Source organism: Polypterus senegalus, chromosome 15, assembly GCF_016835505.1.
Source record: "Polypterus senegalus isolate Bchr_013 chromosome 15, ASM1683550v1, whole genome shotgun sequence".
NCBI classification, from domain to species: Eukaryota; Metazoa; Chordata; class Cladistia; order Polypteriformes; family Polypteridae; genus Polypterus; species Polypterus senegalus.
In genome coordinates, this window is record NC_053168.1 from 81,702,707 (window position 1) to 81,723,265 (window position 20,559).

General features: G+C 36.4%; 1 protein-coding gene across 2 annotated transcripts in view; it reads right to left on the reverse strand.

The window, feature by feature from the left end:
- Positions 1-20,559, reverse strand: part of virma (vir like m6A methyltransferase associated) — a 161,687-nt gene that overhangs the window by 67,284 nt on the left and 73,844 nt on the right. Inside the window, exons 6-8 of one of the 2 annotated variants that reach the window (XM_039736377.1) lie at positions 16,338-16,457; positions 12,481-12,723; positions 917-2,060 (exon numbers count right to left, since the gene is read on the reverse strand). In XM_039736377.1, coding sequence (XP_039592311.1) covers positions 917-2,060; positions 12,481-12,723; positions 16,338-16,457 — 1,507 coding nt within the window. Of the gene's footprint in view, positions 1-916; positions 2,061-12,447; positions 12,724-16,337; positions 16,458-20,559 lie in introns of both variants that reach the window. The other variant, XM_039736376.1, reaches the window with a different exon arrangement.

Genomic DNA, 20,559 nt, shown 5'->3' on the forward strand with positions numbered 1-20,559 from the left:
ATGGGCTCTCAGAAAAGTGGGTGAGCAAGACTGTGCTGGAAAGCTGTTAGGCAGTGAACGAATTTGACATGTCCAGTGATTTTCAGTCACATAAACTGACATGGTCTGGTGACACTATAAGCAACTGCAATTGGCAAATCTGACATATCCTATGACTAGAAGTCAATTGATGTGGGTTTGGAATAAAAATAGAGATTAGACCTATAAAGTTTGAATAGCTCTGAAAGGCACTACACACATATATATATATATATATTTTACATTATATCTCAATTAGACCATATTTACATTTTGCACAAATCCATTTGTCTCAGTTCTCTTGACTTTAAGAAATCTGCTAACTAAGCCTCATTTACTGTATTACATAAAATAATGTATCAGATTTTCATGTAAATAATTCATATGAATTTAAAACAAAACAGTAGGTTTGCTGAAACATCTAGTTTGACCTCAATTAATTTTGAAAAAGTTCCTGTACCATTAGCCATTTTTGGTTTGCTTAAGTCAATTTGTTACCCACTTATTTTATATTTTGATGACTAGTCTTTCATGTTATTTAAAGCTTTTTAACAGCAAGGTGAACATGCCATCTGTTCTGCTCTACTCTATTCATCATCAGATGCGTTACTACCTATTAAAACTCAAATATATTGAACACGTATGATCATCATCTGTCCAAGTCAAACAAACTGTACTGGACTGTTGTTCTTACACTTTCTAATTGTTTCCATTAATTTTAGGCACTATTGCTTCAAATAAAGAAACATAGCTTATTAATGCATTTTTAAACACAGTTCCTTCATTAACGGTTCAATTTCAGATCATTTACATTTGCCTGTGATATAAATAATGAAGACTTCATAACTGTCAAGGCAGTACAATTTGTAAATCACTTTAACTTAATACATTAAATTACCTGAACAGTATTGGGTATGGATCATCTCTCTCTGGGGGTCCAGTGATGCGAGCTGTGGTCGGGAATGACTTTACAAGTGGTTGAACCATGGTGTGTGGTGCAGTCTCCATCAAATGCAGGATTTCATCAAGAATTTCAAGCAGTTTCTCCAGATCATATTCACTTATATTAGAAGATGCCAATAAATGATCCATATCAAGTTGTGCCTCCAATTCGCCCTCATCATCCTTGCCTACCTTCTCATGGTTACTTTCAGAATCAGGCTCACGTTCAGTACTATTTCCAGGAATTTTCTCTGCCCATTGGCTAGCTATCTTCTGAAGGTCTGATAACATTTCAAAAAAGTGAGCTTTCTGAAGTATTGCTGTGCCAGCAGTAACAACTCGTACTGTTTGATCTAACAGGATTAACTCCACCAGGTTCTGATAGCCATTCTTTTCTTTTCCATTAATAGCAACATTCAAGAATGCCTGCATACCTTCAGAAAAGCTAATGACACTATCTAGGGACTTGAGGGTATTTAATTTCAGGGATGATGACACATGCTCTGCAAAGAGCAGTTCAAAGAGTTTGCTAGTAATACCACTCTCCAATAAGGCTAAGACAGTATGTGAATCACACTCGGCTAGAGAAGATGCCAGCTTGGTTCCAGCTTTCAGCTGTCTAACATTAAGTGCAATAGGCTGTGAAAGGGCAACCTGGAGAGATAATGCCTGTATAGTCCACTCAACTAGCTGAGAAAGATAATTATTTGCAGCTTCTTTAGCTTGAAGATAACTCAGGCCCTTAACAAGCAGACATGGCAGTTCTTCCAATGCAACAACCCACTGGACACCCCAATCATCTTTATGAGTATCCAAGAGCTCAGTCAATTTAGCAGAAGGCTCTGATGTACTAGGGCTATCTTCATGAAAATTTCTATTCTTTAATTTGCCTATTTCAATTTCAAACTTAGTCCTGTATGGAGGATTAAAGTACAATAAAGGTCGAATTTCTCTTTCATATGGGTCATATTGCATACTAGGAACAGATGCAAAGTCCTCGGCTCTGTAATCCATATCAAAGGTAGGAAACTTGTAACTCTCATGTTCCAGATCAGTAATGACGTCTTCATCACTAGAAATTTGCTCATAGCCATCATCACCTATAAAATAAAAAATACTTTATATAAATAACTATATATTTTATTAAAATTAATAGCATATTGCATTATTGTATACACTTCAGTTGTGTATGTAATTTTTCATTATACGTAATGGTAACTTTTATTGCCAGCTACACCATAAAGCACTTTAAAAAGAACAGGATATGCTTTTTTTGATGCCTAAAACTTAGAGACTAAATTATTAATTTTGCAATGTAATTTTAAACTTTATGTGCAAATGACTTGTTAAATATATATGACTACGCATGTATTTCCACATCCCAAGGGCTAGACAAAGACATGGAACTAATCAAATAAAAGCCAAATATTAAAGATTTAATAGGACTTTAAAACACAGCTTTGCAAGATGGTGACATTCTGCTTAAATATTCAATCTAAAGCCAAAGTAGGCTGAGCTCAGACTCAGGCAAGAACTGATATACAAAATGATACAGACTGGGTATACGCAGTATCCAGGCACTTAGATTTTGTTTTTATATTTTATTATAATACAAAAATTCATTTTTTCAACCCTTATAAAATAGTTGAAAAACATATCTCTTATTATTTATACCTTTTTTATAATATACTGTACTTAAAGTACTGACCATTTGAGGATTGGCAACTAGCATTAATGTTTAGAAAAAAAAAACAATGACATACTACCTTACTATTTCTCCTTATTGTTAAGCGTAATTCAATTGTTTCCATCAACTGGAGTCACCAGGGATTTTGGGTTTTCAAAGAAAATGAAAGAAGCAGAATGATTTTAGGAAAATAATCTACAGTGTTCTAACTGTGGAATACATTTTAGTTTAAATAAAGCATATTTTTATTTGTCTTTTTGACAGTTTAGTGACAGGTATATTTTTAGCTTTTTATTAAACACATTTCAGACAGTAATAAAGTGTGTATATTGAAAACTGACTGGTACATTTACAATATTTAGAAATTAACAATTTGCTAAAAAAAATATTTTTTAGTATATTTGAATATTTAAATTGGCTAAAGATTCCAAAAATCCAACGAAAAACTAAAACCTGACAAAACAAGAATTTAACCCCCACCCGAGAGAGAAAGAGGACAACCAAAAACTGTCTTCCCTACCCCCATATGAATGCTTCTTCTACACTTTTTAAATAGGTCTTGCCATGTTGAAAAAACTTTTGGACAGAAGACATGGACGTGATGCTACAGCTAGATGGCAACACTCACAAGCAGGATCTTGCCCTGAGTACATTTTGGACCATTTTAAATGAGATAAGCATGATCAATGAAAGATTTTTAATTGAATTGTTGTGTGTATTCAGTGTATGGCTGACTTAAACTCCTTTTTTGAAATACTAATTGAAAGGACCTTTTCCCACTGCCATCTAGAATCACTGAAGGGAATATTATTTGAGTTGTTAAATATATTGATGGGATGCTGTCGGAGTCTTCAAGACTGATTAGAAAGATCTGGAAAATTGGTTAAGTTTATTTTAACAAATTGTTTTTATTTGAAAATATTAGAAAAACTGTCCTACTGGAAAGTTAAAATAGAATTGTGATTGTTCATAAGTTGAAAATATGTTTTATGTATATATATATATATACACATACACAGTGGTGTGAAAAACTATTTGCCCCCTTCCTGATTTCTTATTCTTTTGCATGTTTATCACACAAAATGTTTCTGATCATCAAACACATTTAACCATTAGTCAAATATAACACAAGTAAACGCAAAATGCAGTTTTTAAATGATGATTTTTATTATTTAGGGAGAAAAAAAATCCAAATCTACATTGCCCTGTGTGAAAAAGTAATTGCCCCCTGAACCTAATAACTGGTTGGGCCACCCTTAGCAGCAATAACTGCAATCAAGCGTTTGCGATAACTTGCAATGAGTCTTTTACAGCGCTCTGGAGGAATTTTGGCCCACTCATCTTTGCAGAATTGTTGTAATTCAGCTTTATTTGAGGGTTTTCTAGCATGAACCACCTTTTTAAGGTCATGTCATAGCATCTCAATTGGATTCAGGTCAGGACTTTGACTAGGCCACTCCAAAGTCTTCATTTTGTTTTCTTCAGCCATTCAGAGGTGGATTTGCTGGTGTGTTTTGGGTCATTGTCCTGTTGCAGCACCCAAGATCGCTTCAGCTTGAGTTGACGAACAGATGGCCGGACATTCTCCTTCAGGATTTTTTGGTAGACAGTAGAATTCATGATTCCATCTATCACAGCAAGCCTTCCAGGTCATGGAGCAGCAAAACAACCCCAGACCATCACACTACCACCACCATATTTTACTGTTGGTATGATGTTCTTTTTCTGAAATGCTGTGTTCCTTTTACGCCAGATGTAACAGGACATTTGCCTTCCATAAAGTTCAACTTTTGTCTCATCAGTCCACAAGGTATTTTCCCAAAAGTCTTGGCAATCATTGAGATGTTTCTTAGCAAAATTGAGACGAGCCCTAATGTTCTTTTTGCTTAACAGTGGTTTGCGTCTTGGAAATCTGCCATGCAGGCCGCTTTTGCCCAGTCTCTTTCTTATGGTGGAGTCGTGAACATTGACCTTAATTGAGGCAAGTGAGGCCTGCAGTTCTTTAGACGTTTTCCTGGGGTCTTTTGTGACCTCTCAGATGAGTCGTCTCTGCGCTCTTGGGGTAATTTTGGTCGGCCGCCACTCCTGGGAAGGTTCACCACTGTTCCATGTTTTTGCCATTTGTGGATAATGGCTTTCACTGTGGTTCGCTGGAGTCCCAAAGCTTTAGAAATGGCTTTATAACCTTTACCAGACTGATAGATCTCAATTACTTTTGTTCTCATTTGTTCCTGAATTTCTTTGGATCTTGGCATGATGTTTAGCTTTTGAGGTGCTTTTGGTCTACTTCTCTGTGTCAGGCAGCTCCTATTTAAGTGATTTCTTGATTGAAACAGGTGTGGCAGTAATCAGGCCTGGGGTGGCTACGGAAATTGAACTCGGTGTGATACACCACAGTTAGGTTATTTTTGAACTAGGGGCAATTACTTTTCACACAGGGCATGTAGGTTTGGATTTTTTCTCCTAAATAATAAAACCATCATTTAAAACTGCATTTTGTGTTTACTTGTGTTATATTTGACTAATGGTTAAATGTGTTTGATGATCAGAAACATTTTGTGTGACAAACATGCAAAAGAATAAGAAATCAGGAAGGGGGCAAATAGTTTTTCACACCACTGTATATATATATATATATATATATATATATATATATATATATATATATATATATATATACACACACACTTTTTTTTGGGTTGAAATGGTTCCTGATTGTCCCTGTTAAGGTGAGATGAAGGGTGGTCCCATCCGTTTAGATCTTGTTTAGTTTTTTTTTTTTGGCATGACGTACTGCAAAAGATCTTTACATTGTCCAGTCTAGTATGGCGTTTACTGTAAAAGTACACTTTTTATTAAAATTAATTCTGAAATTCTGACAATGCATTAAGGTCTAATGGTGAAGATATTTATAGATATGACATATAAAGTACCATATCATCTGTGTATAGTATTATTTTCTGCTTGAGTCCATATATGATAATCCCCTTTATCTCCGATACATTTCAAAAATGGAGGTCCAATACCTTAATGGAACCAAAGGAGCTCAATGGACTAGGTGCTGTATGTTATTTTAGAATTTATCTTATAGATAAATAGTAACTTGGTCTCTTTACCTCCAACCCAACTCTCCCCATCTTGTCTCCCAAAGTGAGGCTAGACCACACTTCATAGAGTCCCAGTCATCTGACATGCAAAGAGACAAGACATGCCCAAAAAACAGACACACCAGCAGCACTGAAGTAAGAGTTAGATTGAGATATCTTATGTACAGTACAGATACAATAAATCTAGGGTAAGATGTTAAACAAGGCAACCAATCTATTTTTCTCCAAATGGAACAGATATTCAGAGAGATAACTCCTTATGATGTGCATTATATATTTTACATAGTGAATCTATATACTTTATGTTCTAAATGTTCCCCTTCTATAGTGTTACTGAAAGCAATTAGAATTAAAGTAGTTTTGTACAGTTGAATATAAAAGATTACGCACACATACATACATGTATGTGCAAATAAACATACAAACCTTCAAATACAGTACACTAGTGTTAAATCTACTGTCAAGTTCAGTTACTTAATGGTTATACACATACATGTATATTTAAAAAAACTACAATATAATAAAATAATAAAAAGTGTCAACAAAGAGGAAAAGGGTGTAATTACAGTAAACGTGTGATATTAATAATGGACAAAAGATGCAAGCTGATTCTTCTTTGCATTGCTAAGACCATATGACGTTTGTTCATGTTTTAAAGGATGCTGGAATCAGTCTTTTTAGCTCTTTTCTGCTTCTTTGGGAGAAAGATAATTGTTCAGCAACTATAGAGTAAGATTGCTGTCAAAAATAACTCATTAATTTACAACAAATTTACATTTCACAGTGTGAATTACTCTTGCCCTTCTCTAAATTATGCTTGCTTCGGAAAATTACACTTGTGCTTCTGCAACTGACATTTGCACATCTCAAAATTAAGCTTGCTTCTGAGAATTACAAATATCATTCTCAAGCATGAAAAACCTGTCAGGTCCTCACTATGGATCACAGGATAGGGCGGGGATCAGAGGTCAGAGGTGGAGGTGCACATATATGGGTGGAGTTAGGATTTCAGACACGCTTATGTAACATTAGCCGTGTGGGTGGCTCGGAGTTTGTCAACTCATCCCATTCTGTTTGATTTACTCAATCTGCCAAAGCACTTCTTCATTTTCCTCCCAAAATGATCGGTTCATAAATTGCTGCATAAGCAGATGGTTTGGGGTTTGGGGGATCCTGCCCTTGAGCATTCCTGGGGAGGTAATACTATGAATAAGCTCTCTCCCCTGGTTCTTCTGTTATCCCACCTCTAACTTTCCAGTGTATTATGGATCAGATCTTGCGTCCTCATTCTGAATATTCTGGGGAATACTTTGATGACGTTGTGATTTTCAGCAATGATTGGCATATGCATTTAGAACGTCTTCAAGCTATCCTTGAAAGCATGAGACAGGCTGGCTTGACTGCTAACCCTAAGAAGTGTAAACTGGGTATGTCTGAGACTCATTATTTGGGTTATTCCATGGGCAGGGGTTTACTTCGGCCACAGTTAAGAAAAGTGGAAGAGATGCTTGCTTACCCCCGGCCAAAAACGCAGAAACAGGTACGCATTTTTCTGGGGCTTGCTGGTTATTACAGAAGATTCATCCCTGACTTTGCACATAGGGCTGCTCCTCTTTCAGAACTTACTAGAGGCAGGAAAAACCGCCCTATTTTATGGACAGAAATTTGTGAATGTTTCTTTTGTGATTTGACAGCTGCTTGGTTTTTGATGGAGAAGAGCACTCCATCACATATTTGAGTAGGAAACTGCTTCCTAGGGAACGCAATTATTCGACTATTGAGAAAGAATGCCTGGCCATGAAATGGGCTGTCGAAGCGCTTTGCTATTACTTATGGGGTCAAAATTTGACATTAGTGAGTGATCATGCTCTGCTTCAATGGTTATACCGTCAGAACGCTACAAACTGTCGTCTCATGAGATGGTTTTAGGGCTTACATCCTTACAGTTCTACAGTGAGGCATCGACCCGGCTCTGAGCACGTTAACGCAGACATATTATCACGCCTGTTTGAACCTGGTTTGGAGAGTCGCTTGATTCACGAAAATTTAAATAAAGCTGAGGGAGGGGGTGTGAGCTGGGGGGCTGATCGCACCCCTAGAAAATACAGACGCTCCTGGGAAAACCCCTGAAAAACATTGACAGACTACCTTCACATTGTTCCTTACCTTACTGGCAGCTCTGTGACGTGGTACTCCGCTTACTGAAAAGCCTGTACGGGCACCTTTCAGATTTGGAATTGATTGTTTGCTTTTTTTTTTTTCTTCTCTCTCGCTCACTGACATTCTCTGCTCCTGGCGGAACTGTCATCTCTGACTTGTCATGGAGCATGTTTAAACTTTTGAAAAACAGACAAATGTTTGTTTGCAGTGTTTGAATAAAATTCCTGTTTTCTACAACTTCCTGTGTTTCTGTGCAAATCTGTGACCCAAGCGAGACAATTTATATAGAAAACATCAGTATAAATGTCACGTCTCTGGATCTGTGATTTTCTAAGTAAAAGATGTCAGACAGTAAAGATAGATAAGTATCAGTCAGGGTTCCAGACTCTGAAAACATCGGTGGCCTCAGGGTCGTGTTCTGTCCCCATTCTTTTTTTCTCTGTACACCAATGAATGCACCTCCATTGACACATCTGTTAAACTGCTTGTTTGCTAATGACACCACTCTGATTGAGCTGATGACATATGGGAATCAGGGGTCATATTGGAGGGAAGTGGATCAGCTAGCCAGTTGGTAAACCCTCAACAATTTTAATTTGAATTCCATGAAAACAGTTGAAATAATTGTGGATTTTAGGAGACACTCCTCTCCTCCTAGGTATAAATGATGTAATTATTAATAGGGTAGAACCATTTAGATTTCTCGGCACAACTAGTACTCACAATTTGAACTGGGATGAAAAACTAACTGGTCTTATCAAAAAAGCTCAGCAGAAGATGATTTTTCACAGTCAACTTAAAAAGTTTAACTTGACTCAATCAGTGCTGCTACAGTTTTACAGAGCCGTCTCACTTTCTACATAACGGTCTGCTATGGGAATGCATCTATTCACTCCAAACAAACTACACAGCATGTTATTCAGGCAGCAGAAATGATTGTAGGACTGAAGCTGGACTCTATGAGGTCCTGTATACATTATGGGTCTTAACCCACTCCAGTGTTGTGTTCACTGTATGGTGTTAGTCACTATACAGTAGTCCTGAAACGTGAATTGTTGCCCCAGTATGAAGATGTGTACGGTTAGGAGCAGGTTTTCTTCAAGAACCCCTCTGTATTTGGTTGTATACATCCTTCCCTCAGTTCCAATCAGTCTCCCAGTTGCTGCCACTGTGAAGCACCCTCATAGCATGATGCTGCCACCACTATGCTTCACCGTAAAGATGTTATTAGGCAGGCAATGAGCACTGCCTGGTCTTTGCCAGATTAAGTGCATGGAGTTCTGCCCAAAGAGCTTAATTTTTATTTCATCTGACTAGATAATCTTTATCCTCATGCTCCAGAGTCTTTTAAACACAGTTTAGCAAATACCAAGCAGGAGTAAGCCATTCTACTACAAAGGCTCAATTGCTAGAGTGCTGAAGAGATGGTTGAACTTCCGACATGTTCTCCCATCGCAACACTTCTGAAGCTGTGCTACAGGAACTACTGGGTTCTTGGTCAATTGCCTGACCAAGACCCTTCATGCCAGTTACTCATTCAAGCTGGGTGGCCAACATTTGGAAGAGTGCTAGTGATTCTAAACTTCTGCTTCACAATTATTGAGGCCACTATGCTCTTGGGAGTCTTTACATTGAAGTCTTTACATATGATGTTATACCCTTGTTCTGCATCTAAGCCTCTACATACTTTTTATTGCACAGGTCTTAAAAAAAAAAGTGCTCCTTGTAATTCATGGCTTGGTTTTTGTCCTGACACACAATATGAATAATGGGACCTTAGAGGTGTACTCCTTTCTTTACTATGTCCAATCAATTCAATTCACCACAGGTGGACTCCATATTCCAGATTCAACTCAAGTATAATTAATGCAAAAAGGATGTAACTAACCACAATCTGGAGTGCCAGAGTAAAGGGTCTAAATACTTATATACAGTATGTGAGAGACTTGAGTTTTGATTTGTAATACATTTGCAAAATGATCAGAAAACATGTCTTCATTTTGTCATTAGGGTTACCGAGTTTAGATTAATGGGCAAAAGATTTAAAATCACAACACAGTAATGTGTGCAAAAAGTCAAAGGGGTCTGAATCTCAATCCATTGTACCTATATGCATATATTTTAAAGAAAATTAAACACTCATTGACAAAATTATGCTTAATCAGATAATCGCTCATATCAGCATTTACTCCCAATTAATAACTCCTGTCATTACATACGTAGCACAGATAGCCAATAAATAAAATGTTAATTTGGAAAAGCAGTTACTTTATAAGTCAAATACTGTTGCAAGGTTCTTTACAATGTTATGTTATATTCTAACTTATAGCAGAGTATAATCTGTATTAAAAGAGTATAGAACAGATTGTTCACTATATTGTTGTAGCCACAAAGCTAAATTAGCATTTACTGAAATGTAAAGAGCCAACTTTCAGATCTTTGTCTGTCCTACAGATTTAAACAGTAAGCAGTGCTGATATTAATTATTATGTAGAAGTAGTCAACAGTCTCAAAATAAAGTTGTCATTTTCCTTCTTTTTAGTATAGTTTTTCTTATGAAATTATAAACCTATTACATTTTTATGCAGATCTTTGTTTTATGCCTTTTTTTAGTAGCAATTTTTAAATTGTCCACAAATGTGGACAAAGTTGTTGGTACTCTTACAGATCATTGAAAAAGTGCTGTATGCCTCCTGAAAAGTGATTAAATGAAAAATAATTAACCCATGTATATCATATGTCTTTGATATGTAATCAAGGAAGGCAAAGCAAAGTGTGAAAAGAGATCAAGTATTGCTTATTTTACAAAGATATTCTAAAATTGCCTGGAAACATTTGTTGGTACCACTAGAAAAGATCATAAATAATTGGGTTAGAGAGATTTTTCAAACTAGCTGATTCCCTTAATTAGTAGCACACGTCTCTATTCATGTAATCAGTCATTTAGCCTATTTAAATGGAGAAAAGTAGTCACTCTGCTATTTGGTATCATTGTATGTCCCATACCGGACATGAACCAGAGAAAGCAAAGGAGAGAATTGTCTGAGGAGAGCAGAATGAAAATTAGAGGCAAGCATGTAAAAAGCAAGGATTAAAAGATCGTCTCCAAGCAGCTTGATGTTCCTGTGACAACAGTTGGAAATTATTACTGATAAGTTCTAGGTTCACGGGACTATAACCAGCCGTAAGAGAAAAATCGACCCCAAGAATGGGCAGAAGGGTAGTGAGAATGGTAGACAAAAACTAAGGACTCCCTCCAAAGAGATACAAGCTATACTCAAAGGTGAAAGTCCATCAGTGTCTGATTGCACTATTTTCAGTGACAGTGGGCTCACTGGAAGAAGACCCAGGAGGACTTCACTTTTGAACGTAAAACACAAAAAAGCCAGACTAGAATTCACTAAAATGCATAATGACCAGACACAATGTTTCTGGGAGTATGTTATTTGGACAGATGAGACAAAACTAGAGCTTTTTGCCAAGTCACGTCAGCTCTATGTCCACAGACAGAAAACAGAAGTTATCAAAGAAAGGAACATCATACCTACTGTAAAACATGGAGTTGGCTTGGTTATGTTTTGGGGCTGCTTTGATATGTGTAGCACAGGGTGCCTTGAGTCTGTGCAGCAAACAATAAAACTTCAAGAATATCAAGACATTCTGGAGCAAAATAAACTGCCTAGTGATGGAAAGCTCATGTCAGTCACAGTTCATGGATCCTCCAACAGGATAATGAATCAAAACATACAGATAAAGCATACCAGATTGGCTAAGAACAAAACAATATCATATTTTGAAATGGCCTTCTAAGAGCCCTGGCTTGAATTATATCAAAAATCTGTAGAAAGAACTGAAACACACAGTGTGGAGAAGGCACCCAGCAAACCTAACATGCCTGGAGCAGTTTGTCAGGAACAGTGGGCCAGACTTCCTGTTGACAGATACATAAGTTTCAATGAAAGCTACTGGAATTGCTTGCTTGCAGTGATTGCCTCTAAAGGCTGTGTAACAAAATATCAGGTTAAGGATCTTATTATTTTTGTCCCATGTCATTTCATTTATGTTATTGTCTGAAATATTCTTGTGAAAAAAACTCTGATGCAAAGTCTGATAGTTGTTAAATATGGAATAAACAATGGTTTTTTCAGCTTCAAGTTAGTCAGATACCAACAAATTAGTAAACGTCTGTATTATTTAAAAAGAAAGTAACATCTGCAATGTAATTTAATTTTGCATGCAAAAAAATCCTACACAATAAAACCCTAATGAATACAAGGAAAGTTTGTATTTCTCGGTTTGATTTTCAAAGTTAAAAAGTACAAAAATAATTTGACTGATTAAAAAAAACAGCCTGTATGTCCTAAGAAACATTTTGATTTTGTTTGTTCAATGTAAACATGAAAAATGATATACTTTGGAGAAAAAAGTATAAAAAAGCTCAAGATGTAAGAGCACTGTGAAGAACATTCATTTTAAGTGTAGCTATCTGACCCTGAATTTGAAAACTGCCTTTATCCAACCCACCCACCCTACCTTCTCCTTCTTCCTCCTCCTCATCCTCCTCACCCTCATCGTCCTCTTCATCCTCCTCTTCTTCATCTTCCATTAAGTTTCCCACATTCCTTACATCATCTTCCTCTTCTTCATCACCATCCACCTCTTCGTCATCATCCTCCTCTCCATCTTCTGCTGGATCTTCTTCTTGATCACCCTCATCTGAATATGGTTCCTCAGGTGGAATAGATGTTCGATCTGGAGAGATGGGCTCAAAGTATTCTTCTCTGCCATTTCCATCTTCCTTCCCTGTAGCTGCAGAAACAGCATTAATAATTTAATTTAAGTATAAGCTGATCTACATTTCAGTTTTACATTTAACACAAAGAAAATGCCTAGTGATAACAGGAATATGTGAAAAAAATATATATTATGTCAGTCTTAATAAATTCCTATGGAATAATGTATAATGTATCCCCAAGTGTTCAGCTCAGCTTTGCAAATTGTAAGGCCATAAAAACAGACTGCCACCATTCAAATGGAAAAATTCCTCCTTACTAAGAGGGTGATGTGAAGAGTACACTGATTAAGCTTTGTGACATCATATGATGGAGTGCATTTTTTCTGATACTTTTTTGAAAGACATCACTATCTTTCTCACAGCTCAAGGTAGAGACCAGGGGCCTCATGCATAATGTTGTGTGTAGAATTCACAATAAAAGTTGGTTTATGGTAAAAAGTGGAAATGTGCGTATACACAAAAAAAATCCAGATGCATAAATCTGTGTTTACGCCAACTTCCATGTTTATCCACTTCCATAAATCCTGGTCAGCATGAAAAGTAACACTCGTGCATGTGCCTGTTGCTCCACCCCAACTCCTCCCAGAATTACGCCTTTTTGAATATGCAAATCAATATAAACAGCCCCTTATGTTTTGTGTTCTGTGAAAAGACAACGGCAAAAGAACAGAGAAAAAAGAAGAATTTCAGCGAATACCAAGTAGAGGCAAGGAAAAATGTACCATGTTGTTTTAAGCAGGGATATGAACAACAAAAGGAAGTTGATCGAGTGGCAGAAAAACTTAAAAGTTCAAGTTCAGAAAGTCTCACAGTGTCCGAAATAAATAACAAGTGGACAGATATCTAAGTCGCTGTGAAACGGTGAGTCAAACCCACCATCTGAGTGTCATAATGAAGCGTATTAGAGTACAGAGAAAAGAAAAAAATTGAAACACAGTGTGAAAAAAAGGTCAAAATTTCCACTTTTATAACAAAATAAACTGTGATTAAAGTAGAATATCATAAACTTCATCTTAAAATCATTTAATTTAATATTTTCTCAAATGCCATCTAAACTAAATCAGCACGTTAAATGCTTAGTATTCAATGTACTCTTACGTGCGTGAATCAGTACATGCTTCTTCTTACGCCGACAGGACACAGAATACATTACATTCATGATGTTACAGCTCTCGGAACAATTTAAATACTAAGATGTATACTTGATATCATTTTCATAATGACAGAAGTTAAAGTATGTATAAAACATTGAGGCACACTGGCGCAGTGGTAGTGACGAGATGGAGCCCTTTTCAGAGATTGTTCCTGCCTCCCACAAGATGCTTGCTGCCCCGTGCACGAACTCCAATAAAATAATTTATTGCAGCAGTACTGTCTCTAACCCCCGATTCCTGTCCATCCTTTTCTTTCTCAAAATAACCTATCACCAAACAATCAGCTCTTTAATGAATGTTAAGCCATCTGTAAGCGTAGAACGCCGATTCTTCAAAACCTTTAATGAACATTGAAATATCTTCGTAGTGCATGTTTAATTATTCCATCCATCAATCCAGGGTCGCGCCAGCACCAGCTAGTCCTCACATATTTAATCAATAACAATATACATTATTTAAATGAAATTTAAAATGTATCTGTATAATGTAATTATATATATATATATATATATATATATATATATATATATATATTATAATATATATATATATATATATATATTTTAATGCATTTCATCTTTAAAATGATACCAAGAGCTCCATAAAGATAGCGCCTGGAAATCTAAATCGACTTAGAAACCAGTCATCATCATCTGTAAATACGCGCTCTCAATTGAATTCCTTTATTGTTATTGTATGGTACAATGAGATTCAATATGCAAATCCTCCATAAATTTATTTTCCTATAAAATGGTAAAATAACAACAACAACAACAATAATAACAATAATAATAATAACAGGATCAAAAACAGTGAAAAATATACAATATGAAAGCATAAGTGGCTCAGGATCTGCAATATTACAACTGTAATGCAAGTTTACAGTGAGGTAATTGTACTTATAAGTACAAACAGTCTACCGGGAGCACTTGACGGACTGATTATTGAGTGTGTTTATAGCTCTTGGGATGAAATTGTTTCTGAACCACAGGGTCCATATAGGAAAGGCTCTGAAGCATTTGCTGAATGGGAGAAGCTCAAATAGACTGTGCACACGGCTGAGGCAGCATGTGCTAGAAGCACTATCCTGATATTTCTCACCGCGCTTGACACAATATGCGGCAGAGCTTTCTGATCAGCTGCTGTACAGCTGTGATTCCACACTCAGATACAGTGAGTTAAAATACTCTGAGTGGTGCACTGATAGTAACAACGCTAAAGTGGCTATGGTATTTGGAATAGTGTGACCCCTGAGTGCACCATTATATGGTTACAGGCTGATTACAATCAGATGCCTTGAATTTGTGGTAATTTCAGCCGCGTCAGGGATGTGAATCTAAAAAATAAAGGGAAACCACACAGGAACAGTGGTACTGCTTTGACACTGGATGCCACCAGTTTGCAAAACCAAGCAGAGAACTTGCGTATTCAAGGGATTGAGCTAGCGTGAAAATGTGCGTGGCTTTACGCCAAGTTTAGTTTTTATTCTGTACATCACAATGTGAGCGTGGAAACGAGCGTACACACCATTTTGTGTGTATGCATCGTTTATACATGAAGCCCCAGCTCTTTATAAAAAGCCAGTCCATCTCAAGGTATACTTGCTTACACTAGAACAACTTAAATCAACATAACATACAAGAGGAAAGCAAAGAATACCAAATTAATAAGTTGTAAATTCCACACAATACATTGAACTGGTCAGAAGTCTAATTCCCATTATGCTACATAAAAGGTATGAGTTACAATATTTCCATATATTCTATACTTGCCCATTTACTAGGGTCAGTTCTATAATTAGGATCATGAAATCAAAAACATTTGAAAATATTATATTTAGGACACTAATATAAAGATAAAAAGACTAAAAGAAAAACTTCCAGCACCATAGTTGCAAACTTATTGTCCACTGCAAGAATGGCAAAACTAGGAAAGGCATTTATCAAAATAACCATCAGATTAAGCCATATTAACAATGGATGGGGTGGAAAACAAAAAAAAGCAATGAAAGAGTTCTACTGCAGTCCAAAAAATGTGCTAAATTAATTTAAAGGTGCCATTTTTCAAATGCACTCTTGCAATATGAGTAAGCATTAGAAGTGGCTCATAGAGGAATGGTCAAAGATGGATGCTTCAAGCAAGAGGAGCTTTTACAAGATGTTTTGAAACACTTTCATCTTCACTCAACATTTAACTGGTATGATCTTACATTTCTAGCTGTGAAATTCCTTACTTTGGGTTTGCCTTCTGAGCCAAATAACCACAAGAGACACTCTGGCAAAATTTTGATCACTGATGCACTTGTTGCATAAAAACGTTTAGCTAAATATAGATACAGAGTACTTGTACCAGTGGTAGTGAAGTTAAATCTAATTATCTGTAATTCGGATTTAAGATTATGAAATCTGAATTATTTCCATTACTGGCTTCTATGGAATTAGTAAAAAGTAAATGTCCTGCAAGTGTATGTTTACCTAATGTTGACACAGTTTCTTCCTCATCATCATCAGGAGGTGGTGGTCCTGGAGGCGTTCTTGGACCTCTTGGTTGTGGTCTCGGTGGGCTATCATTGTATTGATCTTCTTTATCCCAGTCTGCAAAAAGGTAATTATTAAACCCAACATTTTAATTTAACATCTAATTCAGCATAAGCAATCTTAAAAAAAATACTAGTCATAAGAAATGTATCAATAAGACTGATATTTGAAAAACACACAGAAAAACATAGTTAGCCAAACAGTAAATACATTATTAAACTTTGAGCATGTAGCCACATTTACAACGTGCACATCATAAGCAGGATCAGTTGCAGAAGTGTCTAAATAAGACTGCAAAGACAAAAACCATTCTTGGATCAACACAAGTTATATACCGGGTTCATTTAGATCTGCCAATTTAACATTCAAATGTGGGAAGAGACCTGCTTATCTAGAGAAAATGAGAGAACAAATGATGAAAACAATACAATACTAACTACCACAGTTGTAAGTATTCTTCATTTTCTGGGGAGGGGTATGTGTGTCTTCACTATTGGTGATTTTTTTTAGCACCTTTCATAGAGCCATGGCTCTTGTGTTAGCAAAATACATGTCAGAAGCCAGTGAAGCAACAGATTCACACCTAGACCTATGCATAAGAGTTACTTGCATGTCATATTTAGAACCGTCTTTTCTTGTTTATGTAAAGAGTGGTATGCAAAATCTTGTTCAGTGCCAGTCAAATGGCTTGATTCACTTAATCTCAAAGTGAAAAAAATTAATACAATCTGCAGATTTCTGAACATTATTACACTACTTTTCTGCCAAATGTAACAGATTCAAAATGTAAACAGCAACTGTTGTATATAAGCAAAAGACCGGGCAAGTTACTTACTCTTTGATTTATTAATACCTTTTTTATTTAAAGGATAAGTTTGTATTTTTCCATCTCAACCCTAACTTACTGCTGTTACTGCTTTATCACACAAACAAGCTGATGCCCTGTTTGAATACGACTGAGATTTTTTTGCTCAATGTCATGTTGCATACCTTTCGATCTACTTGTCCTGGAAATTTTCCAAATCCTTAGAACTCTCAGTGGGGTAAAGTAATATGTTCAAGATGATGAGTTTCAGTCATTTCCATTGCATTTGCTGTTGGTCTATGCTTGGCTTTACTTCCTACATTTCACATCTTTAATTTAAGTTTCTTTTTCTCTCATTGTGCATGCAAACTCTGCTGTAATCTAGCAAATCTTCAAATTGCTCCTTTTTTTTTTAACATTACTCAAAGTGCCAATATGGATGATGTGATTCTAAATTTTCAAATGGTTATCTGATATCTTGCTTTAACATGGTGCAGAAGGCTGATAGACATGATGATACAGTAAGTATTATGAGTATTTGTGAAATTACTTTTAGGATAAGTTTAAAAGCAATGTTTATAATGCTGAGGCATACTTCTTTGCTTTATCGTTATTGTACTTGTCATAAACAATCACTTTATATTTTTAACTCATTAACTCTGCCTTTGCAAAATCAAGCAATAGGTTTCTATAATGACAACATTCCAATACTTTCCTGGCAGAAAAAAATGCAGAGTGTTTCTTGAGAAAAAACTGTGCATATCTTCCATCATTATCTAAAAGTTGGCTGGTGTGGTGTCAGAGAGAACAAAGGAAAACAAAACAAACAGCATTGCTATTGTACTATTTTATTTTTTTGCTCTCATAGAACAGTCCTAAAATCACTTGATACACACCATTTTGGTGGTACCCACAGATACCCAGTCTGATTCAGGACTACATTCTAAAGTTCTATGGAATAATAAAACAACCATTTAACTTTTGATCACAAACAGAAAACATATGTCAGAACAAAGAGAAATTAGCTCAACCAATTATAAACATAAAACTAAAGTACAACTTAACCAAGAAATACAGTATTTAAAGGAAGAAGAAAAAAAAAAAAAAAGATCCACATCAAATTTTGAATTACAAGCAATCGTGCTAATCACATTTTTGGGAGTCTGGTCCCTAACAACATTTTTTGTACAAAAAGTGAATTTCTTTCTTGTGTTTGCAGCAATGTCCACAAAAAATAAGAAGTAATGTTGAACCTTGATCATTCCACATGTTTAATATATTTTAGCAAAAAAATGGAAAAGTTACCCATAATTTATAATTACAGGTAAAATTCTGCTACAATGAACTCCCAGGGACCCAAAAAATATTTCGCTGTAACAAAAATTTCGTAGTGATGAGATTCTGCATTTGTTACTATAGTGCTTTCTTTAACTTGTGTCCAGGCGTTTGCAATCATTTCAATAGCTTGTTTCACATTAATTTTCATCTCCTCTTGCCTACAAGTTATGCGGACGAGAATTTTTCTCAGCATTTCCTTGCCATAATACATTTTCAGGGTGCGAATGACGCCCAAATCCAATGGTTGAAGCACTGCTGTGCAATTGGGTGGGAGAAATTCAATGCAAACATTATCTGAATGTGGAAGCATGTTGTATGCACCACAGTTATCAATTAGAAGCTGAATCATCCTTTTCTTCTTCTTCATATTGTGAGGTTTATGAACACTTTTGGGATCCCCCACTCCCCACCCAACGGGAATGACACGCTGAAGTGCGTCCCGAAGCTCGATTGCAGCGTCTGTGGAAGATTGTTTGTCTGTTGCTGGGGCAGGGCAATAGCAGGCTCACAGCGGTGTAGTGAAGCGTCACAGAAGCAAATCATAAAAGATCAGGGTCTCACTATATAAGTCCCTGTCTTGCACCCCAAAACACGAGGCTTAGTCTCAGTTCTTTAGCAAAACCAGCTTTAATCAGCTTGAAACAGGAACGGCACAGTTATTTATTGTAACGTGATCTGCCACTCTGCTATACACAGACACAGCAGTCAGGTAGGGTCGTGGCCACGTCAGTGACCAAGTAATCCTGTTATCTGCATTTACAATGTACGTGCTCCTAACCTTTCTGTTTACTTTGGCGGAGAGATGCAGCATAGCTGCGAGCCTGCTGTTACCTCGTACAGACGCGGAGATCACACTTCGGGACGCTCTTCGGCGTACTGTCTAGTTGGGGGAGGTCCCAAGAGACTTTACAAACCTCACATTTTGTTGAATGAGTGCCGCATTAATAGGAATGTTTCTTGAGCAAGCATCAATGAAACCACATAAAAGCTGCTTTTTCGACGTCTTCAAATGCAGCAGTTCACATACATTTGCAACCCGAGATTTTTCTGCTTTTCTTGCTCTTTCAAGAAAGTTCACAATGTCGATGACGAAATTCCGAATTCACTGGCAGCGTCTTTTTTCTTTTTGCCGCAATCTAGAGCTGCAAAAAGTTAAAGGTTTTTTTTTTCTTCTAATATGAATTGTTATCATTTTTTCGTGTCTGGCGTTTATATATTAGGGTGGCAATGTGCTAAATGAATTAAAAGCGCAGGACTGATCATTTTAAACCTGTGCCTGCCCGTTCCTGCAGTACACCATCCCATGCCTGCTTGCTCTCGCATACACTAGACCTCATTTTTCCAGGTACTGCTCATAGAAACATTATGGAAAAAAATCATGCATTGCTGTTAATCCTATTTAACTTAATTTTGTAAAGGAGGAGGTTGAAGGTCTTCCCCCTATTTGGCCCAGTTGTCCTTTTCACTTATTTTGTGATGATTCTGCTTCATTAGTATTTAATACAGATCTTCAGATGGGACTTAAATAATAGTTTGCACATGTTTTCACAGCAAAAATAATAATGAACAGTGTAACCAACATGTCTTGTAAGTAGGCAACCAATTACTATTCTATATTGAAATGAAGTATGAATGATCTATGCTAATAACTGTTATCATTCCACAAAAATGTGCAATGGACACGGAAGATATGCGCTGTCTACGTACATGTCACACTTATAAGTTTAAGCTTAAACATAATGCTTTTCTAGCCGGTATAATACTGGTAGCTTAACAAACACTCCCCATTTTCTCACAGTACTTTTTACTTATCAATAGTGGCACACTGTTACCAAGCGTGTACTCACAAGCTCTGAGATTACTAACAGCTGGTCAGTGAACTTCACTGCACTCTTTGATTTAATGCAATTGCACTAACAGATATGAAAGAGGTTTCCTCAAAATTTTCTGTCCAAATATTAGTTGTGATTGCAAATCTGTAATTATTAATAGCCTCTAGCATGTCACTGTAAGTTT